Source organism: Acinonyx jubatus, chromosome B3 (genome assembly GCF_027475565.1).
Source record: "Acinonyx jubatus isolate Ajub_Pintada_27869175 chromosome B3, VMU_Ajub_asm_v1.0, whole genome shotgun sequence".
Lineage (NCBI taxonomy): Eukaryota > Metazoa > Chordata > Mammalia > Carnivora > Felidae > Acinonyx > Acinonyx jubatus.
In genome coordinates, this window is record NC_069386.1 from 79,274,099 (window position 1) to 79,293,433 (window position 19,335).

Below are 19,335 nucleotides of genomic sequence, written 5' to 3' on the forward strand. Positions count from 1 at the left end.
TGGTTCAGGTCATGATCCCAGGGTAGTGGGCTCCATGCTGGGCACGGAGCCTGCTTGGGATTCTCTCTCTTCCTCTGCCCCTCCTCCATTCACTCTCCCCCTCCCTCTCTCTCTCAAAATAAAACAAACTTAAAAAAATGTAAAAATAAAATAAAATGTTAATGTTTAAGAAAAAAAAACATAAATATATATAGATATATATAGAGATATATAGATATATATATATATATATATATACACACACACACACACTAACTCCTCTAATCCTCACAACCTAGAAAGTACTATTGTTATTCCAATTGTACCATGGACTGAGTACTAAAAGATTAGTAACTTGCCCAGGATCACAAAACTAACTGTGAAGCCCCAATGCATACATTTTTACTATTGTGCTGTATGAGGACTTTATGTTTTCCTGGTGGAAATTTGCTTCTTAACTTGAAGGATTTTATTTCAATCACTTTTATGGGGGCAAGATTGTTTTTGTCTAATATTACGTGTATGTGTGTGTGTGTGTGTGTGTGTGTGTGTGTGTGTGTACTAGAATAATCTGGAGCTAGAAAGGATATTAGCCATCATCAAATACCACTTTCATTTCTAGAAACTTCATACTCTACCATTTTCATGCATTGTCATAGTTTGGTATTTCCCAAATTGTGCAGCAGCATTAGAGAAATTGACTTGATTGTTCCCAGAGCTACCTAAAGTTGATGCTTATTTAGTTTAAATGAACACTAATGACACTAATACACTGAGCAAGGCATAGAGGCAATGTGATAAAGAGAGCATTATATTCTAAGTCAGGATACCCGAATTCAGGACTTCACTCTACATCTCAGATTATCAGTTTTCCCATCTGCAAAATGAAGGGAGTGCACATTGGGGAAGACAGATGTGAGGTGCATATGTTGCCACACCCTGCTTCCTAACCCACAGCTGACATTACTAATCATTCAAGGCATCTTTGAACCTGAACAGTTCCAGAATCCTTCCCAACATGGTGCTCAAAGCAGCTAATACAGTTAGTCACAGTTGGCACCCAAGTTGAAATCTATTTGTCATCTTTGGATAGGACAGTTTGCAAAGACTCTTCCAGTTCTAACTCCCACACTACACCATCAGAAATATGACAGTGATGCCCAATTCAGTATGTATTTCAATCTTTCCAGTCTGTCTTTTCTGTGGGCATTAAGTTTCCATCATATGGGGTCTTGGGACATTGATCTGCTCATATTCTACTACGACTCTACCAGCCTCCCTCATCTTGGCCTTTAGGCATCCTAGCACCCTTTGGAGAATGCTTTCCCCAATGAAATTTCCCTTCTTCATTCGTCCTTGATTCACACAGGCTCTTGGGCGTGGAATCCCCTAACTTCTGGCAATCAAACATCTTCCCCAGCTTTGTGTGTTGCTGAATGCAGAGTTTTATAAACACAGGAAGTTCATACCTGCTCCCTGGCCACTCCCAGCACTTGGCTAAGCATATTCTTTCCTTACTGCCCTACCTGAGTTTCATAATTATTTGACTTCCCTCCTCCCTGATGATGAGTAACCAGGATAGTTGCTTAAAGCATTCATCTTCTGTTCTCAAACATGTACTTGTCTCTGAGTCTCCACATTGTATATTTCGGCATTGTGTATTTTATAATAGAGTTTACAGTTTTGCTTGGCCACTATTACCACTGTGTAATCCTACAGTTATAAATTGTGTAATTGTTTATGAGCATGCAGGAAAAAAAAAAGATGATGTATTCGAGTCTTTAGATGCCTTCAGCTACTATTTTCAAGACTTGCATCCTAATGACTGTCAATTCAACACGCCCTTGTTTGCCATCCTTGCTCTTGAAGTCAGTGGGAAGGAATGCTGTGCTTGTTAAGGTAGAAACCAATTTGATCTGTTGGTGTATCATCTCAATGTGATCATTTTACATTTCATTTTACCACTTAATGCAACCAAGACATTTAGAGGCAAAGGTTTGGCCATGAGTACCTTTGTGACAATATTTTATTTTCTTCTACCTGGCAGCTGGAATCCAGAGTCTAGGACTGTAATTTCTAACTTTTGTGAAGATTGTTTTAAATTTTTTTAATGTTTCTTTATTTTTGAGATAGAGCGTGAGCTGGGAAGGGGCAGAGAGAAAGACACAGAATCCAAAGCAGGCTCCAGGCCCTGAGCTGTCAGCACAGAGCCTGATGCAGGGTTTGAACCCACAAACTGTGAGATCATGACCTGAGCCGAAGTTGGACGCTTAACCGGCAGAGCCACCCAGATGCCCTGAAGATTGTTTTAAACTTTGCTAACTTTGCTAAAAGGGACTAAAAGAATGGGTGATAACTTAATTTACTAGTTGCTGGCCATAATTTACTGGCAGTAATTTGTGAGAAGAAAAGCAGCCCTTAATACCAAATGACTAAACAGAGTATGTTGCAATCCCACCTACAGTAGTGAGCCTATCTTACTGGAAAAGGGAGTGAATGACCACAGCCCTTCCCCCCACTGGCACAGCTGCCATGTCCCCAGCTGGGTCTAGATAACATCCTGTTCTGCACCCTGAATGAACACAGTAGCCCAGGCTTTGCCAGACTGGGCCTGGCTCTTTCTAGCTCTTAATGTTTGGAATTGTTGTGAGATAACCACCTGTCTGATAGGGTTCAGGAAATGAGATGAACTGGGAGGGCAAAAAATAACACAAAACTTAGTCTAAGAATTATCCCATAATCTGTTGCAACTTTCTCTGTAGAATTATTCCAAATTTTACAAGTTCATTTAAGAACTATTATTAACCTTTGCACTGAATTTTCAAGGATATTCCAAAATGTGAATATGATACTGGCAGGTGAGTCAGTGAGGTCGTTCTGATACTCATAATGAAAGAAGCACTGGCCAGTTGGCTGAGCGTCCGACTTTGGCTCAGGTCATGATCTCACAGTTTGTGGGTTCAAACCCAGCGTCAGGCTCTGTGCTGACAGCTTAGAGCCTGGAGCCTGCCTTGGATTCTCTGTCTCCCTCTTTCTCTGCTCCTCCCCTGCTTGCGCTCTGGTCTCTCTCTTGAAAATAAATAAACATTAAAACAAGAAAGAAAGAGAGGGAGGGAGGGAGGGAAGAAAAGAAGAGAAAGGAGCACTAGTCATTGTCAATATTGTGCTCTTTTGCACTGATCATTTCAAAATACAGAATAAGTATAGGAAGAACAAGCACGAGATTCAGTACACCTGAGTTAGAAATAAAACTGCAAGCATGAACCCTTGAGTGATAAGGACAAGTTAGCAGGTGTCAGGGATCTGTGCATGAGCTTGACCTCTGAGCTGCACCTCATTTCTGACCCAAAGTAATATAGAGACTATGGGTGTTTAACATCCCTAAACTTCAATTTGCTTGGCCTTAGAATGGGGATAACACAAGTACCTGACTCAGATAATTGTGAGAATAAAGAAAATATGTAAATTGCTTGATGTAGGACCTTACATAGGACTTGTTAGAGGGCCTTATGGGGGGACTTTGGCAAAAAGTGGAGATTACTACTATGGCTTCCAACACTGAGGAAAGAAAAGTTCACTCTAGATCTTGTCTCCACTGTCCATAAAATAAAGTTCACATTCCTTAGTGTGACTTCTAAAGCCGACTTTATTTTATGTGAGCAGCCCAATTTCCTGCAACTATTATGCTTGCCCCCTGAACTACATCTGCAGTGAACTTTACAAAGCTACCCCTGTTTTCTCTGCCCCACAGTCCCTCATTCTTCAAGATCTTGCTTAAATGCCCCTTCCCTGGGAAGCCATTTCCAACTCTCCCATAATGTTCCCTATCCCTTCCTTCTGTGTACCATAGAAGTATACCTGTCCCCATCACAACTCATCTCCTTGTACTGCTATTACTTGTTTACCTACCTGGGACCTTTGCTAGGGGTAAAGATCAGAAGATCAGAAATCACTACTTCTTAATTTTCCATCAGACAGAACTTTATAGTTCTAGTACAAATACCCTCCACTCTGCCTTTCATGTGCTGAATTTTTGCTCAAGCAATGAGAAATTGCTTATATTCTTCATATCCTTTTGAATATTAGCAGAAGCTGAAGAAAAATAGCCTGGCTGTGTCCTTATAACCTCAACACAGTCGGTAGGATGAAGAAAATCAGACCACAAGTTAGACCTATGTCAACTCTTAACTTGTCCTCTTAGGATGGCTCCAAGTCTGAATCTCCCAAGGAACACATTTCCAGGCAGTACTGGAATACAGAAAGTAGGGGACGGCATTCACTCAGGTCTTATATCAGTGCTATACTCAGCAGGGAGCAGTTCTATCCATTTTGGGAAATCTCCATAATTTTCAACTTCTGAACTTTTTAAGACCTTTCTGCATTTTTACGTGTGTATGACTTGAGTGGTGTGATCAATGTTTCTGTAAATATTTACTGTTTTTCTATTTCACTTAATGCCAGCAGTTTTGTACTTTAATAAAATGTTCTATTCCCTCTCTCTCTGCCCCCTTCTGCTTGTGCCCTGTCTCTCTCTCTCAAAAGTAAATAAACATGTTTAAAAAATTTTTTAAATGTTCTAAACATTGCAAAAAAAAATCACTGCTTCTTGCTCTTTGTAATCTCTTAGTACTTGACACATAGTTGGCGCCAAAAAAAAAAAAAAATGATGAATCAAATGAACAAATAGGAGTAGAAGGACTGTGGAGACTCAAAATTATGTTTTGGAAGATAGCTAATGAAAATGTATGTTTAGTTACGTATTAAAACCTCATTTAATTAATAGAAGTAAAGATCAGTATTATCAGATCACATTTTATTTACTTCTGCTTCATATGTAGAACACATTTAATACTATTCTTTGAGGACTGATCTCACCTTTTCGTTGTTCTTTCATCCCTCAGGTTCTAGTTTCAGATACCCCTTGACATAACTTTTGAACTATCCGGAAAAATACTGGCCAGGAAAAATGATAAAATTTTTCCTCATGGTGAATAAACAAGGGCAGACCCGACTTTCTAAATACTATGAACATGTGGAGATTAATAAGCGTACACTTCTGGAAACGGAAGTCATAAGGAGCTGTCTCTCCCGATCCAATGAGCAAGTAAGTTTCTGATTCTCTCTTTTATCTCTGTATTCAACTTGTCAATGGCAGGTCTGTTATTACTGAGTCTCGAGGGCCATCGTTTTCTTTGAACTACATTCTTTCCATAGCTATTAGGGAAAATAACAAATGAAGTGACATGAAGACTGAAGCATAGCTCTCTTTATATCCCCTTAAGGAAAATACAAACAAGGAGAACCAGGAAACATCTTGAGTTCTTATTTAGGCCAGCATATTTGTCTCAATGCACTGTGGAAGTGGCAGCTCAAATTTATTCCAGCTAATAGACATATCTTCTTTTTTTTGTTCATATGAATTTAGCCCTTACAACTCTCAGGAGTGCCTCTAGCAGGTGGCTTTCTTTAAGCCAAGGGATGAAGGTCAGATGATTGGTATAGAGGTGAGCACTCGAGACAGACTTGGTGCCAGAGGATGACAATATGATCCTCACGTGAAGTGTAATTTTTTTTCTGCTTATAATTTTTATAAACTTAACACAAATGTAATACGAGAACTAGTGACTTAAAAACAAAACAAATTTGGGGTGCCTGGGTGCCTCAGTTGGTTAAGTGTCTGATTTCAGTTCAGGTCATGATCTCACGGTTCATGGATTAAGCCCCTCGTCAGGCTCTGTGCTGACAGCTCAAAGCCTGGAGCCTCCTTCGGATTCTGTGTCTCCCTTTCTCTCTGCCCCTCCTCTACTTGCACTCTGTCTCCTCTCTCTCTCAAAATAAATAAATAAATAAATAAATAAATAAATAAACAAATAAATAAACAAACTTTAAAAAATAAAATAAAAAAAACAACAAATTTGATTGGAACTTGTGTTATGATGTAGATGGAGTAAGTGGAAGTTAAAAATTAATAGAAAATAGTAAATCTATCCATTCTGTCAAAATTGAGGTTAAATAAAATCATTAAAATAATAACGAATAGGAATTTTAAAAACTGAGTTCATTTTTACAAAGAAGTTTAATTGGATAATTACTGAATCCAGGTCCTAAACTTTGAGTCCACTGAAAATCACTGAACAAAGTGCAGCAAAATCAGAAAGCTTGTTTAAATCGCCCATTAATTTTGCCACTTTTCCATTTCACAGCATATGTAGAAAGGCTGCCTGTGGGAACCCCTGCTAAGTCTTAAAATATTAAGGTCCATCTGTGCTCAGAAGTTACATGTTGGAACTGTGTTTCCCTTGGCTTCTAAATTGATTTTCCAGTCTCAACATCTCAGAGTCCTCTTTGAATTACCACTTTGGCCTGCCATGGCACACACCGCCTCATTTAGTTGTCTAAAGGGAACAGAAACTATTAAAGGGCCGTGTTAATAGCCACATACTTTAAGTAAACATAAACAAACTCCAGAAGCATTCCTGTTGAATCTTTCTGCAGAATGCAGGCGCTGCACAATTTCAGGCACTATTTTCACTGATAGGTTACCCTTGGAAATACATGCTTTGGAATGAATATACTGTTACATAATTTTGAAGCATTCTAAATTATTTTAGATTTTAAAAGGAACTCCCTGGGCTTTGGGATAATTAGGCACTGAAGTAACACAATCTCAGCTTAGTTTTTATGTTATCCACAAAGGTACTTCGTTGTTTTGTTGTTGTTGCTGTTGTTATGTCTTTTTGTTGTTGTTGTTGTTGTTGTTGTTGTTGTTGTTGTATGTCAGAAACTCCTGAGAGGCTTTGAAAGATGTTCTTTAGTTCTTTCAACAAGGATGTATTTCCTTGAAAGATCCAACTGAGCAGAAATCACGCTGGCTCTACAGTGAACAAAAGCTGCAGAACGGTCCTGTACTTCTTTTATCATAATTTTATTTCTTTTTTTTTAATTTGAGAGAGAAAGAGAAAGGGGGAGGGACAGAGAGAGAGAGAGAGAGAGAGAGAGAGAGAGAGAGAGAATCTCAAGCAGGCTCCATGTTCAGCACACAACCCGACATGGGGCTTGATCCCACAACCCTCGGATCATGACCTGAGCTGAATTCAAAAGTCAGATGCTCAACTGACTGGGCCACCCAGGTGCCCCTATCCTAATTTTAAATAAGAGCCTCAAATGCCTCCATTTTAGATTCTCAAATGACTTTCCTATGGAAGAAATTTCACAATTAAAACTTACCACTTCATCTCCAGGTACACCAAGAGCAATTCGGGCACCAAAAGCGATTATGCCAGTGCAAAAAGCCATACAGTTCATGTTCAATCACATTTGGTCAACCACACCCAACAGTCCAAAGAAAGGGCAACAATGTGCTGTTAGCCTGCTGTCCAATTTCTATCTACCCAGTGCCTTCCCAACATCCTTTGTACAATGGATGTAGGAGAGAGATGAATGGGGAGGGAGTTGTTTTATCCACAAGTCAGTGGTGGTAAACTAGTTATTAACTCCTAGGAAGCAATGTTTACAACGGGAGATTTTGACTATCATCTGCCCCACAAAAGCCAAGATTTTAAATAATTTATAAAAGAGTCTACATTGATTCTTTTCATGGGTCTAGAAAAAAGAAATCAAGATTTTTCTTGATACATACATGTATGTATGCCGTATATATTTGGCTGTTCACTGGCTATTAAATAGGACAAAACTAAATCTCTGATTGCTTCCAAAAGAGCCTAGCGGAAATGGAAAGAAGAAAATCTTTGTCATGTTGGCTTATTTTCATGTTGGGGGCAGTCTGGTACCTTTGCCTGCTGACTTCCACACAGAGCAAAGCAAAGGAATGAGAAGGAGTTCAGGGGGAACCCATGTGGATGCTCAGAGCCTTTTTTTCTAGACCCCTTCTCTGCCTCCCACTAGAGATGCTTCCATAGTCCCCTGAATATTGTGAAGAGGCAACCAACAAAGATTGTTTAACATTTTTAAATTGTAGATTTCTAGGAATGTGTTGACCCAATACTGAAATCAGAACCTAGAAATTATGCATGCCATTTTGAAGAAATACTTGTTGTCAGGGCACCTGGATGGCTCAGTCATTTGAGCGTCCGACTTCAGCTCAGGTCATGATCTCGCGGTTTGTGGGTTCAAGTCCTGAGTCAGGCTCTGTGCTGACAGCTCAGAGCCTGGAGCCTGCTTCGGATTCTGTGTCTCCCTCTCTCTCTGCCCCTCCCCTGCTCATGCTCTGACTCTGTCTCTCAAAAATGAATAAACATTAAAAAAATTGAAAAATACTTGTCAACTATAGCAATTAATATCTAATTGTGTTTTTTCTAGTGCTCTTTCATTGAATTTAAGGATTTTAAGCTGATTTATCGACAGTATGCAGCTCTCTTCATTGTGGTTGGAGTTAATGACACTGAGGTAAGATAAGAGAGGAGCCTATGGAAAATGCAAGAAAACTAAGAATAATAGTCTGATTTTTATTCCTCCGTAAATGGATATATTCCTCCCTACTTGCCTACCTAAGAATTATCTTGACTCTTGAAGGATCTTGGTTTCTGTCAAGGTTAGGGAAAGCTGTGCGGAAAAGAAATACCTGGGATTTTTCTTGGATTAGATGAGTAGCTTGTGGGGAAGCACAAAACCACAGAATGCCTTCCTCAACCCTAAGCAATACCAATGTCTTACCGTGTTCTTTGTGGCACACTGGGGCAGCTTAGCGTTGTAGCGTTAAATATAGGCTCATATACAAGAAGCCAGAGCAAATGATAAATATGGTTGTGTTGTGATTGAATTTCCTCCGATTTAGTTCACCTTTCCAGAAATGTCAGTCCCAGATCAACAGTACCTGTGGCTATTGAATCCTTGAAAAACTGTTTAAGATCTAAAATACTTGGAAATCTCAAGTTGATTATTTTTTTATGTGTGAACCAAACCTTGAGGTAGTTTCCCCATCTTCACAAACAGAAAAATAGTGGCATGAAGATCCTAAAAAACTGCTTCAGCCGCTTGATGACGAGGTCAGGGAGTAGTGCTCAAAACCCTAAACACTAGACTCGGCCTGGTTTCAGTCCAGCTAAACTCATTATGAACTTAAAATCTTAGAGGTTAAGATTTTTGACATTTCCCCTACCGATAAGCGTCTTTCCAACAAGTGAGTCATAGAACCATTCTGACTTGTCAGTGTCAGTGTCCAATTTCCACATGAGCTATACTAAAACTAACTGTACCCTTCCTTTTTTATTTTAGAATGAGATGGCAATTTATGAATTCATCCATAACTTTGTGGAAGTTTTAGATGAATACTTCAGCCGCGTGGTAAGTCTAAAAACTAAAAAAATGGTTTTTGTCTTCAGCCCAACTTCCCAGAAATAGGTCTATATCAAGAACACATGTTAATATAGAACTTCAATGTGCAAAAGTTAAAACTCAAATGAGGCCACATTTTCTTTACCTTTCCTTCTGGCTCATCAAAGTGTTACAAACCTATGTGTGCCTTAGATCTTTATAAAGACTTAGTTCTGCAAGACTGAGAACCTCTTATTTCTTTCTTTTAATTAAGAGACTTTGCTATTTAATTTATTCTCCCTCTCTCTTTTATTTTTATTTTGCTTTCCCTCCTAAGGCACCAGGACCCTTTTTAGTTTAGGAATCATTTCTATCCAAACCCTTGCTTTGATGGTCAAAACCAACTCCCCTTAAGGAACACATGAGTTCCTTCCCCAAAACCCCTTTTTAAAAAAATGAAATGAAACAAAACAAAACAAAACCCCAGCTGTATTGAAATATAATTTACATACCCCAAAACTCACCCATTTAAAGCATGCAGGCCTTTTTGGGCACCTGGCTGGCTCAGTAGGTAGAGCGTGTGACTCTTGATCTCGAGGTTTTGAGTTTGAGCCCCACGTTGGGTGTAGACATTACTTAGAAATAAAATCTTAAAAAATAAATTAAGTAAAATAAAGTTTATAGGTTTTAGTATTTACACGAGTTGTGCAACCACCACACAGTCAATTTTAGAATATTTCCTAACCCCAAATAAACACCATACCTATTAGCATTTCCTTCCCAGTGATCCCCTCCACCTGCTCCAGGTCTACTTTCTATCTCTATAGGTTTGCCTGTTCTAGACGTTTCATGTAAATGGAATTGTATAATATGTAGTCTTTTGTGACTGGCTTTTTTTACTTAACATAATGTTTTCAAGATTCATCCATGTTGTAGCAGGTATCAGTACTTCTTTCCTTTTTATTGCCAATTAATATTCTGCTATATGGATATACCACATATTATTTATTTATTCATTAGTTGATGTATATGTGGGTTATTGATACTTTTTGGCTCTTATGAATAATGCAGCTTTGAACATTTGTGTAAATATTTTTGTGTGGCATCATAGTTTTAGTCTACCTAGGAGTGGGATTGCTAGGTGATGTGGTAATTCCATGTTTAACATTTTGACGCACTGCCAAACTGTTTTCCAAAGTGGCCGCATGATTTAAATTCTCTTTAACAGTGGTTGAGGGTTCTAATGTCTCCATGTTCTTACCAAAGTTTGTTATTATCTTTTTGATTATAGCCATCCTAGTGGGTATGAAGTGGTATAGAGGCCAATCAATGGTGGTTTTGATTTGCATTTGACTACTGGACAACAAACATTGAGGAGCTTTTCATGTGTTTATTGGCCATTTGTATATCTTCTTTGGAGAAAAAGTCTTCAAATCCTTTGCCCATTTTTCGCTTGCACTATTTGTCTTTTTATTGTTGAGTTGTAAGAGTGAATTGATTGAATACAAAAACAAGTCTATTTGATTGAACTAACTTGAGTACCTATCAGATATAATTTAAAAATATTTTCTCCCCTTCACTGGCTTTCTTTTCACTTTCTTGATAGTGTTCTTTGAATTACAATAATTTTTAATTTTGATGAAGTTCAATTAATTTTTCTTTTGTTGCTTATGTTTTTGGTGTTATGTCTAAAAAGGCTTTGGAGCACCTGGGTGGCTCAGTTGGTTCAGTGTCTGACTCTTGATTTCACCTCAGGTCATGATCTCACAGTTCCCTAATGTCATGAAGATTTACTCCTGTGTCTTTTATTAACCCATACACAATTTCTTGTCTTCATGTTTGTTGAAGCAATAAGTCAGGCAACATTTGCCACCATAATGTCTGTCAAAGTGGCTAGCACCATTCATCTGAAGAGCACTCCTGACAAAGGGACTGATTTTGACATTCTCATCCAACTTACAGTATTTCAGGATGGCCAGTTTAACCTTCTTTCTCTTATGCTTATTCTTCTTGGAAGTGGTGTTTAGACTTCTTCCTTTTCTTAGCACCACACAAAGTCTCAACACAAGATGAAGAGTGGGCTCCTTTTGCAGTTGTAGTCAGAGTATATCCATCTTCCGGTTGCTTCCAGCAAAGATCAGTCTCTAATGACCAGGAATTCCTTCCTTATCCTGAATCTTGGCCTTCACATTTTCTGTTGTATTTGAGGGTTCAGCCTCAAGAGTGATGATCTTCTCCATAAGGGTTTTCACGAAAATCTGCATCCTGGTGGTGGTTCCAGATGGCAGATTGGAAAAGCTTGAGTAATTTTTGTATATGCTATGAAGTGGGGTCTAACTTCATTCTTTTGTATGTGGCTATCCAATTTTCCCAACACCATTGGTTGAAAAGACTGTTCTCCACCGCCCTCTTAGTGAATTGTCTTGCACCCTTGTTAAAAATCAGTTGACCACAAGTGTAAGGATTTACTGAGGCACTTGGGTGGCTCAGTCTTTTGAGCATCTTAGTTTGATTTCAGCTAAGGTCATGATCTCATGGTTCCTGAGATGAAGGCCTGAGTTGGGTTCTGTGCTGACAGTGTGGAGCCTGCTTGGGATTCTCTCTCTCCCCCTCTCTCTGCCCCTCCCCTGCTCATATTCTCTCTCTCTCTCTCTCTCTCTCTCTCTCAAAATAAATAAACATTTTCTTAAATTTTTTTTAATGTTTATTTATTTTTGAGACAGAGAAAGACAGAGCATGAACGGGGGAGGGTCAGAGAGAGAGGGAGACACAGAATCCGAAGCAGGCTCCAGGCTCTGAGCTGTCAGCACAGAGCCCGACGCGGAGCTTGAACTCACAGACCGCGAGATCATGACCTGAGCCGAAGTCGGATGCTTAACCGACTGAGCCACCCAGGCGCCCTGATAAACATTTTTAACCAAAGAGCACATGTTAAAAAAAAAAAAAGAATCAGTGAAGGTGTTTTACTCTGCTCCCATAGGCCTTCCTGAGCCTTAGTTAGATATTCTTGAGAGGTAGTAGTGGCACAAGCTGAGTTTTCAAAGTTGTTATGTTTCTTTCATTTTGCTTTAAAAATTTTTTTAAATGTTTATTTATTTTTGAGAGAGAGAGACAGAGCATGAGCATGAGCAGGGGAGGAGCAGAGATAGAGAGGGAGACACAGAATCCAAAGCAGGCTCCAGGCTCTGAGCTGGAAGCACAGAGCTCAATGTGGGGCTCGAACTCACAAACCATGATATCATGACCTGAGCCCAAGTCAGATGCTTAACCGACTGAGCCACCCTGGCACCCTTCTTTCATTTTGCTTTTAAATAAAAAGATTTGGAAGAAACTGTTTCTAGGCTGCTTCTTCCTGAGGCAGTGAGTGAAATCTCCATAATAAGTAATATTGAGTTCACTAAAGCCTGCTAAGGGCAAAACTCATGTTAAGAAGTTATATCTTCAGCCTAACTCCTAATACCAGAATTGTTTGGCAAATTCCTTCTGCATGGGACAATCAACTAGCCTGTCTTCATTGCCTTAGTGCAGTAGTTTTCAAAGTGGTGTTCCCAGCGACATAAACATCACCTGGGAACTTACTAAAAATACAAATTGTGGGCCCACCTCAAAGTGTTGAATCAGGAATTCTGGGTTGAGGTTCAGCAATCTGTGTTTTAACAAGCCTTCTGTATGATTCTGATGCATATTTAAATTTGAGACCCACTAACTTAATGCATGAGGCTTACTGTCAGCCACTTCCTCATTCAGGGGTTGGATCTTGGAATTGCCTCGTGGCCTGCAGGATGGCAGTGCATCTAGTTAGGAAGGAAGTAGTGCTGAAGCTGGAAGATGGCAAGGAGTCAGGCCTTTCCAGACTGGCCTTGAGGAGACAGGGGCCACTGAGGCTGGCTTTAAACTCCATGTTCGTATTGACTGCTTGGAGAGGATGCCATAAATCAGCACTGACCAATATAACTTTCTGCAGCAATAGAATTGTTCCATGCGTGTGTTATCCAGTACAGTAGGCACTAGCCATGTATGGCTTTTCAAAACTTGAAATGTGATTACTGTAAAGGAGGAAGTGAGGAATTTAATTTTAATTCATTTAATTTACCACAATGATGCTAGTGGTTACCATAGTAGACAGCACAGCTCTAGCTCCTGCTTAATCCTGACAACACTGTCTTACTTACTTACTTATTTATTTTTGAGAGATAGAGAGAGAGAGAGAGAGAGGGAGGGAGAGAGAGGGAGGGGCAGAGAGAGAGGCAGACAGAGGATACCAAGCAGGCTCCACACCATCAGTGCAGAGCCTGAAGCAGGGCTCAACACAGGGCTTGAACTCACGAATAGTGAGATCATGACCTGAGCCAAAATCAGGAGACACTTAACAGACTGAGCCACCCAGGCCCCCCTGACTCCCACTCTCTTAAGACAGACTGGTTTGCAAGTCAGGGTCTGTGATTCAGAGCTGGCCATGTTCAGCCGTTTTAAGGCAACACCTATCAAGAAGAATAACATTTCCCAAAAGAGTAATGTTTTAAACCTGGGATGATAAGAGTGAGTACAAGGGCTATCATTGCTAAGGTTTTTGAAATTATTATTATTATTATATTCAGTGACTGAGAATAAATAGCACATTGCTGAATTCTTGCTGTAATTCTGGGAAGAGAGTCAGTGACCACATAAACCACAGAAGTGAAGATTAGAATTTAATGTAAACTGGTGATTACACAGGACTCGGACAGTACTGGGAGATGACTCAGTTTAGGATGACAGTAGCAGAAAGGAGAGAAAAGCGGAGGGAAAAGAAAATAGAATCTGTCCCACTCAAAGAATGCCTTGTCATCTAAGATTTATTTTTAGGTTTGTGAGTTTTAAACATTCTTTCTGAGGCTATTTTTAATCTTAGTTTCCAAATCTTAAATTTGGAGATCAGTCTCATGCTGTCTGAGCTGAAGGAAGCATCTCAGCATCACGTTTCAAAACAAAAAGCCAACCCAGTTAGCTTCAACGGAGGCAGTTTTGCAAGAGAGGACAGTGGCTGTTGAGGTGGGCTCAGCATTTTCAGTCCTTCACTTGACAAACCCGAAGTCCTTCCAGATACAAATTTAACTCTGTTTACTTTTTTCTCCCTCTATGACTTTTATTTTAAATGTTTATTTACTTTTGAGAAAGAGAGCATGAGCAGGGGAGGGACAGAGAGAGAGAGAGAGAGAGAGAGAGAGAGAGAGACAGAAGATCTGAAGAGAGAGCCCAACACAGGGCTCGAACTCCCAAACCGTGAGATCACCACCTGAGTGGAATTTGGATGCTTGACCAACTGAGCCACCCAAGCACCCCAACTTTTTTATGATATAAACATCTATGATCACTAAAAAAAATTAAAAATACATATAAGCAAAAAGAAAGGGGAGAAGACCATGAGTAAGTTCATGAACTACTGATAGATACTATTAGGTACATTTCCTTTTAGACTTTATGTATCTGTCTATATCCAACTATATCTGTATCTATCTTTACATATACATATATCCATGGGATAATACTGAATATACCGTGTTGTAACTTGCTTTTATTTAACAATGTCAGTACTTATATATCTGTATCCTCATTTGTGGATCTGCTATAATTTATTTAACTAGTCCCCCCTTGATAGATACTTAGCTTGTTTTCAATAATTTGCTACTATAAACAACATTACCCTGAACATCCGATCACACATTGTTATGCTGTTATCTAATTATCTCCTTAGGATAAACTTCTAGAAATAAAACTGATGGATTCAAAGGGTATGCATATTATTAAGGCTTTTGATACACATATCAAATTAGCTACGCGTCATCTGAACAGGTTGAGTTAGTCTAGTCCCTCTACCTTTCAAAGATGAATTGTTCTGGTTGGCACAATTCCTCTAAACTGCAGCCTGTTTTTCTTCATAAAGAAAGCACAAGCCCAGACTCCGAGCCTTCCTGCTCTCACGCTTCTATGTACAGAGCTGCGTCCCCCACCTGCTCCCCGGCTTGTGGCCAGGGCAGCTGCTAACTGCTAAGCGCACGTGTCCCAGGGGCTCATTCTCATCCTTGTACTCTTTTCTCTTTTCCAGAGTGAATTAGATGTATCCTTTTTCAAAGCCATGAGCCAGGTTTTCCTCAGTACTTGGCAAAGCACAGGCTAGTCCTGATCAGGTAAGTGCCCTGGGTCAGGAAAACAATTCAGCAGAATCCAGTATGCCGATCATCAACAACCCACAAGGTAGTCAGAGGTATGTAGCAGCTTTGCGGAAACAACCCTGCCCTTTTTTATAAAGTAATTTTTGTTATGATTTTTCTATTTTTCAGACATGGCAATACTATGGTAGTAGTTGATAATAACTGATATATAATAGTGTAACTTCTTTTAAGCATATAGAATAGACCTTTCCAGAATCTAACACAGCCAGAAAGTGCTTGGTCCTCCTAGAGAGAATGGATTTTCATGGCTCCAGGTATAAATCTCCAGAAATCCCCCATGTGATCAGAATAAGGCCTTCAAGGATGATAAAATGGAGGGTTAAAGAAATTTCCTGACTTGTATCATTTACTTTTATAGCAGAGAAAGCTCTCCTTTTCTTCACTTTCTTCTCCCTTTTAAATCAAAGTATGCCAGGGCCTCCTCAAATAAATATTATTTGCTTCAAATACTGCAGACCTGTGGATTTCAGCAGGGCCCCCTGGGCTTTGTAAGTACTCTGAGAAGCAAGTGGACATTTTAAGTTAATTTTTACTACAAAAATCTGCATACCATTTGAAAACAATAAATGAAAGAATCCACTGGGAAAACATCAGGCTTAAATCTAGAATAGTAACATTAAAATAAATATGTATTAATTATAACATGTTTATATATCTATATCTACATAGATATAGATATATATATCTATACCTACATAGATATAGATATATATATCTATACCACACACATATCCGTTAGACTGGTATATTTGGGGGAAATGGCCATTTAGCGTTTACTGTTGATAGAAAATGTCATCATGTTGATGACAAATTGGAGGCTGTATCTGGGAGCCTCTTTAAATTGACTGAGAAAATCTGAGTGCCCTCTAGTGGTGACTGACCTAAATCTATGCTCCCTTTGACCTAGGACACCCAAGACCAGGCCGTGTATTAAGGTGTTATTTTTATTCAGCATGTTACATTCCATTTTAACTAAGCCCTTTAAAGCAACTCACAATAAATCTCTTCCTCTTGTACAGGGGAATAATAAAAATGCCTTTTGATTTAAAAAATCATCAGAAAGATGGCAAAAGCTGTTAAGACACTTCATTAGGAGTACAGAAACCCAAGTTCTGCTTTCAAACCTGCCACCAAACTATATGTGTTGGACAAGACACATAACCCCTTTATTTCAAAATAAGAGAATTAGGCTATTAGAGCTTTAATTCCCTCTCGGCCTTAGTATTTGATGTTGCCATGACTCTAAGTGAGCTGAGTTACCTTACACCTAGAACAGGAAGAAAGAGTCTAACTGGTCTAAAAGTTCAGAAAATTAAAGTGAGTCAGATATAACAGAGTACGTATTATAGCTGAACTTGTTGTATTGATGTGTCTTACGTACTAACTACAGGTAGAGACGGGTTTGTCTTTATAACCCTCTGGGGTATAGCCTAGCTCCAAGTCATGAGCTCCACCATTCTTTCTCTTTTCTTTTTTCTTAAAGATTTTATTTTTAAGGAATCTCTACACCCAAAGTCACAACCCTAAGATCAAGAGTCGCATGCTCTTCTGACTAAGCCAGCCAGGTGCCCTGAGCTCCAGTATTCTTGTTCAAATTTAATTTCCACACCAAGGCACACAGTTTGTATTCTTTCCCTCTATTTTACTTAGTTTCATTTTTGCCTTCCCTTCCTTTCTACCTTATTTTTTTTTTAATTGAAATACAATTAACTTACAAGGTTAGTTGCAGATGTACCTCTGACTAACTGACATTTTACTGGCCTTAGGAATTACTTAGGCATATCCACCTGAAAGATTAGGAATTTTGCGTCGGTAAGAGAAGGGAACTAAGTCTTTCCAGACCTGGCAGTGTATGCCTTTGCTCCAGGCATAATTTCACATGGACTTCTGGTGGCCTAAAAGTGGAACGGGTAGCAGGGCAGGTAGGATATGAGATACCTGTCTTCTATTAACATTTTTAAAAGATTTCCACCCTCAGCCATCTGAAAAAAAATCTAATTAAAACCCATGTCTTTAGTCTGCCTCATACATAGTTGTTTTTTTTTTTTAACTATCATGGGTCCAGGGAAGACCGCTACATGCCAGTTTCATAACGGTAAGACAAGGGAGCCTGTTGGAGATGCAGCCTCAGTTTCCTGCCCCCTTCTCTGTGCAGGACCATAGGTGTTCTGCATCACCACCCTGGTAGCCTGTAACCAGGAAGCTGCTGAAGCAGCTAACATTGTTTACGTCTGCTGTGCCAGGAAAGCTTCCTCAGGCCTTGAAAAGCTGAAAACAAGCAACTTATAATCACTGCAGCCTGGAGCTGGTTCTCCCAACACTCAGAACACCCATCTTTGTGCTTGCTTGGGCTTAAGAAAGCTTTCCTCGTCCGCCCACAGGAAACAGACATGTTTTTAGGCTTGGCTTTGGTGCAGCACCCGGAGGGTGGAAGTCAAAACCTCACGGAATTCCCAAGAAGCCCTTTACTTGCAAGCTTTTCCTCCAGAAGCTTTATCAGCCTGAAGCACCTTAAGAATGGGGCAGCTTTCCAGAATCCACCTGTTTAGACTTTGAGAAATAAAATGCACCATTTGTATACAAGCCCTAGAATGGGCCTGTTCTAGTAGGACTAACATCACAGAACATGACAGATGAGATTTTAAAAAATGACCTAAGCACAAGAAATCAGGACAGAAATTCCACTAAATGGAAACTGTGTGTTGCATTTAGTGTCAAGAGGGGCAGACTCTTGGGACCAAGCATGTCAGTGACATAAATCATTCACGTGCAGTGCAGAAGTTCCTATACACTCTTCGCGATCTATTCCACCTGCTGGGTTGAAATGTTGGCCAGAGAATTCCTGAGGCCCTGCTTCTTTAGGGAAAGTTTGCCCTATCACTCTAGTAGACTTATTTAAGACTTCCCATTCTGTGAATGAAGATGGTTTTTAGGAATCAACTAATGAGCTTCTCCAGATGTGTTCAGCTATGTAGCCCCAGGTTTGCTGAATTCTCCAGACAAGTGATAATTCAAAGGAGCTGTCTCCACCTGCTTTGGTAAATAGGGAATGGCACCAGTGAACAGTGCTGTGTGGGAGATGCCCAACTCCTCCTCAGTTCAGTGCATACTTACGGTATGTGTGAATGTACAGAAAACCTTAACAGCCTTTTTGGTATTTGGTGCCTTTAAAGAGGCTTAAAGACCTTGGTTTATTTGGGCTAGAGTAGAATCCAGGAGTGCTATCTTTAGACTTCAACAACTAGCGTCCCTTTCCTGGGTCCTGTGCTTTAGAGGGCAATACTCTGGCTCTCCTTCAGGAACATCTCTCTCTCCATGGGGTGAGGATGCTTATCCAGAGCCTGCAGGTACCCAATCCACTTCTTGACCACCCTTCATCTACCTTGGTCCCCAAAACTCACTGGGTACCCATATACCTGAGCTTGCTGCTAGCAGGACTGGTATAGACCTCTCCCCAACCCTTACCCCAGGACTGGTGGGGGTGGGGGTGAGGGGTGGGGGGCAGGAATGACAGACAACCTGGGATAGTAGCTGGGGAACAGGCTGGAATCCTATTTATATTGCAGTGCCACCTATACCATAAATATAGGGTAGGCCTAGAATCCAGAATGTTTTTCTTGATTCAAAAATATCTTTTAAATAAATCTTTATTTTAAAGTCCTTAAAACCCAAAAGCCTGAGCAGTTCTAGAACCTTAAAGCTCACGTGGGTGATGTGAAAGTACCTCTTTATCGCAGTTGAGGGTGGGGGAGAAGGAAGGGCTTCCCTGCAACCTGCTTGCACTCTCTGTGACTCAGCTAATTTTCTACCATGGTGCTCCCTGGAGGAATGCAGGCACCCAGGCAGCACTAATTAGCACCACCAAGATTTG

General features: G+C 39.9%; 1 protein-coding gene and 1 pseudogene across 2 annotated transcripts in view; one reads left to right on the plus strand and one right to left on the minus strand.

The window, feature by feature from the left end:
• AP4S1 (adaptor related protein complex 4 subunit sigma 1) overlaps nt 1–19,335 on the plus strand; it is a 57,220-nt gene that overhangs the window by 24,730 nt on the left and 13,155 nt on the right. For both annotated transcript variants that reach the window (XM_027065539.2, XM_053224343.1), the window contains exons 2-5: nt 4,881–5,083; nt 8,299–8,385; nt 9,214–9,282; nt 15,338–15,349. In XM_027065539.2, the coding sequence (XP_026921340.1) occupies nt 4,946–5,083; nt 8,299–8,385; nt 9,214–9,282; nt 15,338–15,349 (306 nt within the window). In that variant the 5' untranslated portion in view covers nt 4,881–4,945. The remainder of the gene's footprint in view (nt 1–4,880; nt 5,084–8,298; nt 8,386–9,213; nt 9,283–15,337; nt 15,350–19,335) is intronic.
• LOC113601278 (ubiquitin-40S ribosomal protein S27a-like) lies at nt 10,878–11,863 on the minus strand (annotated as a pseudogene).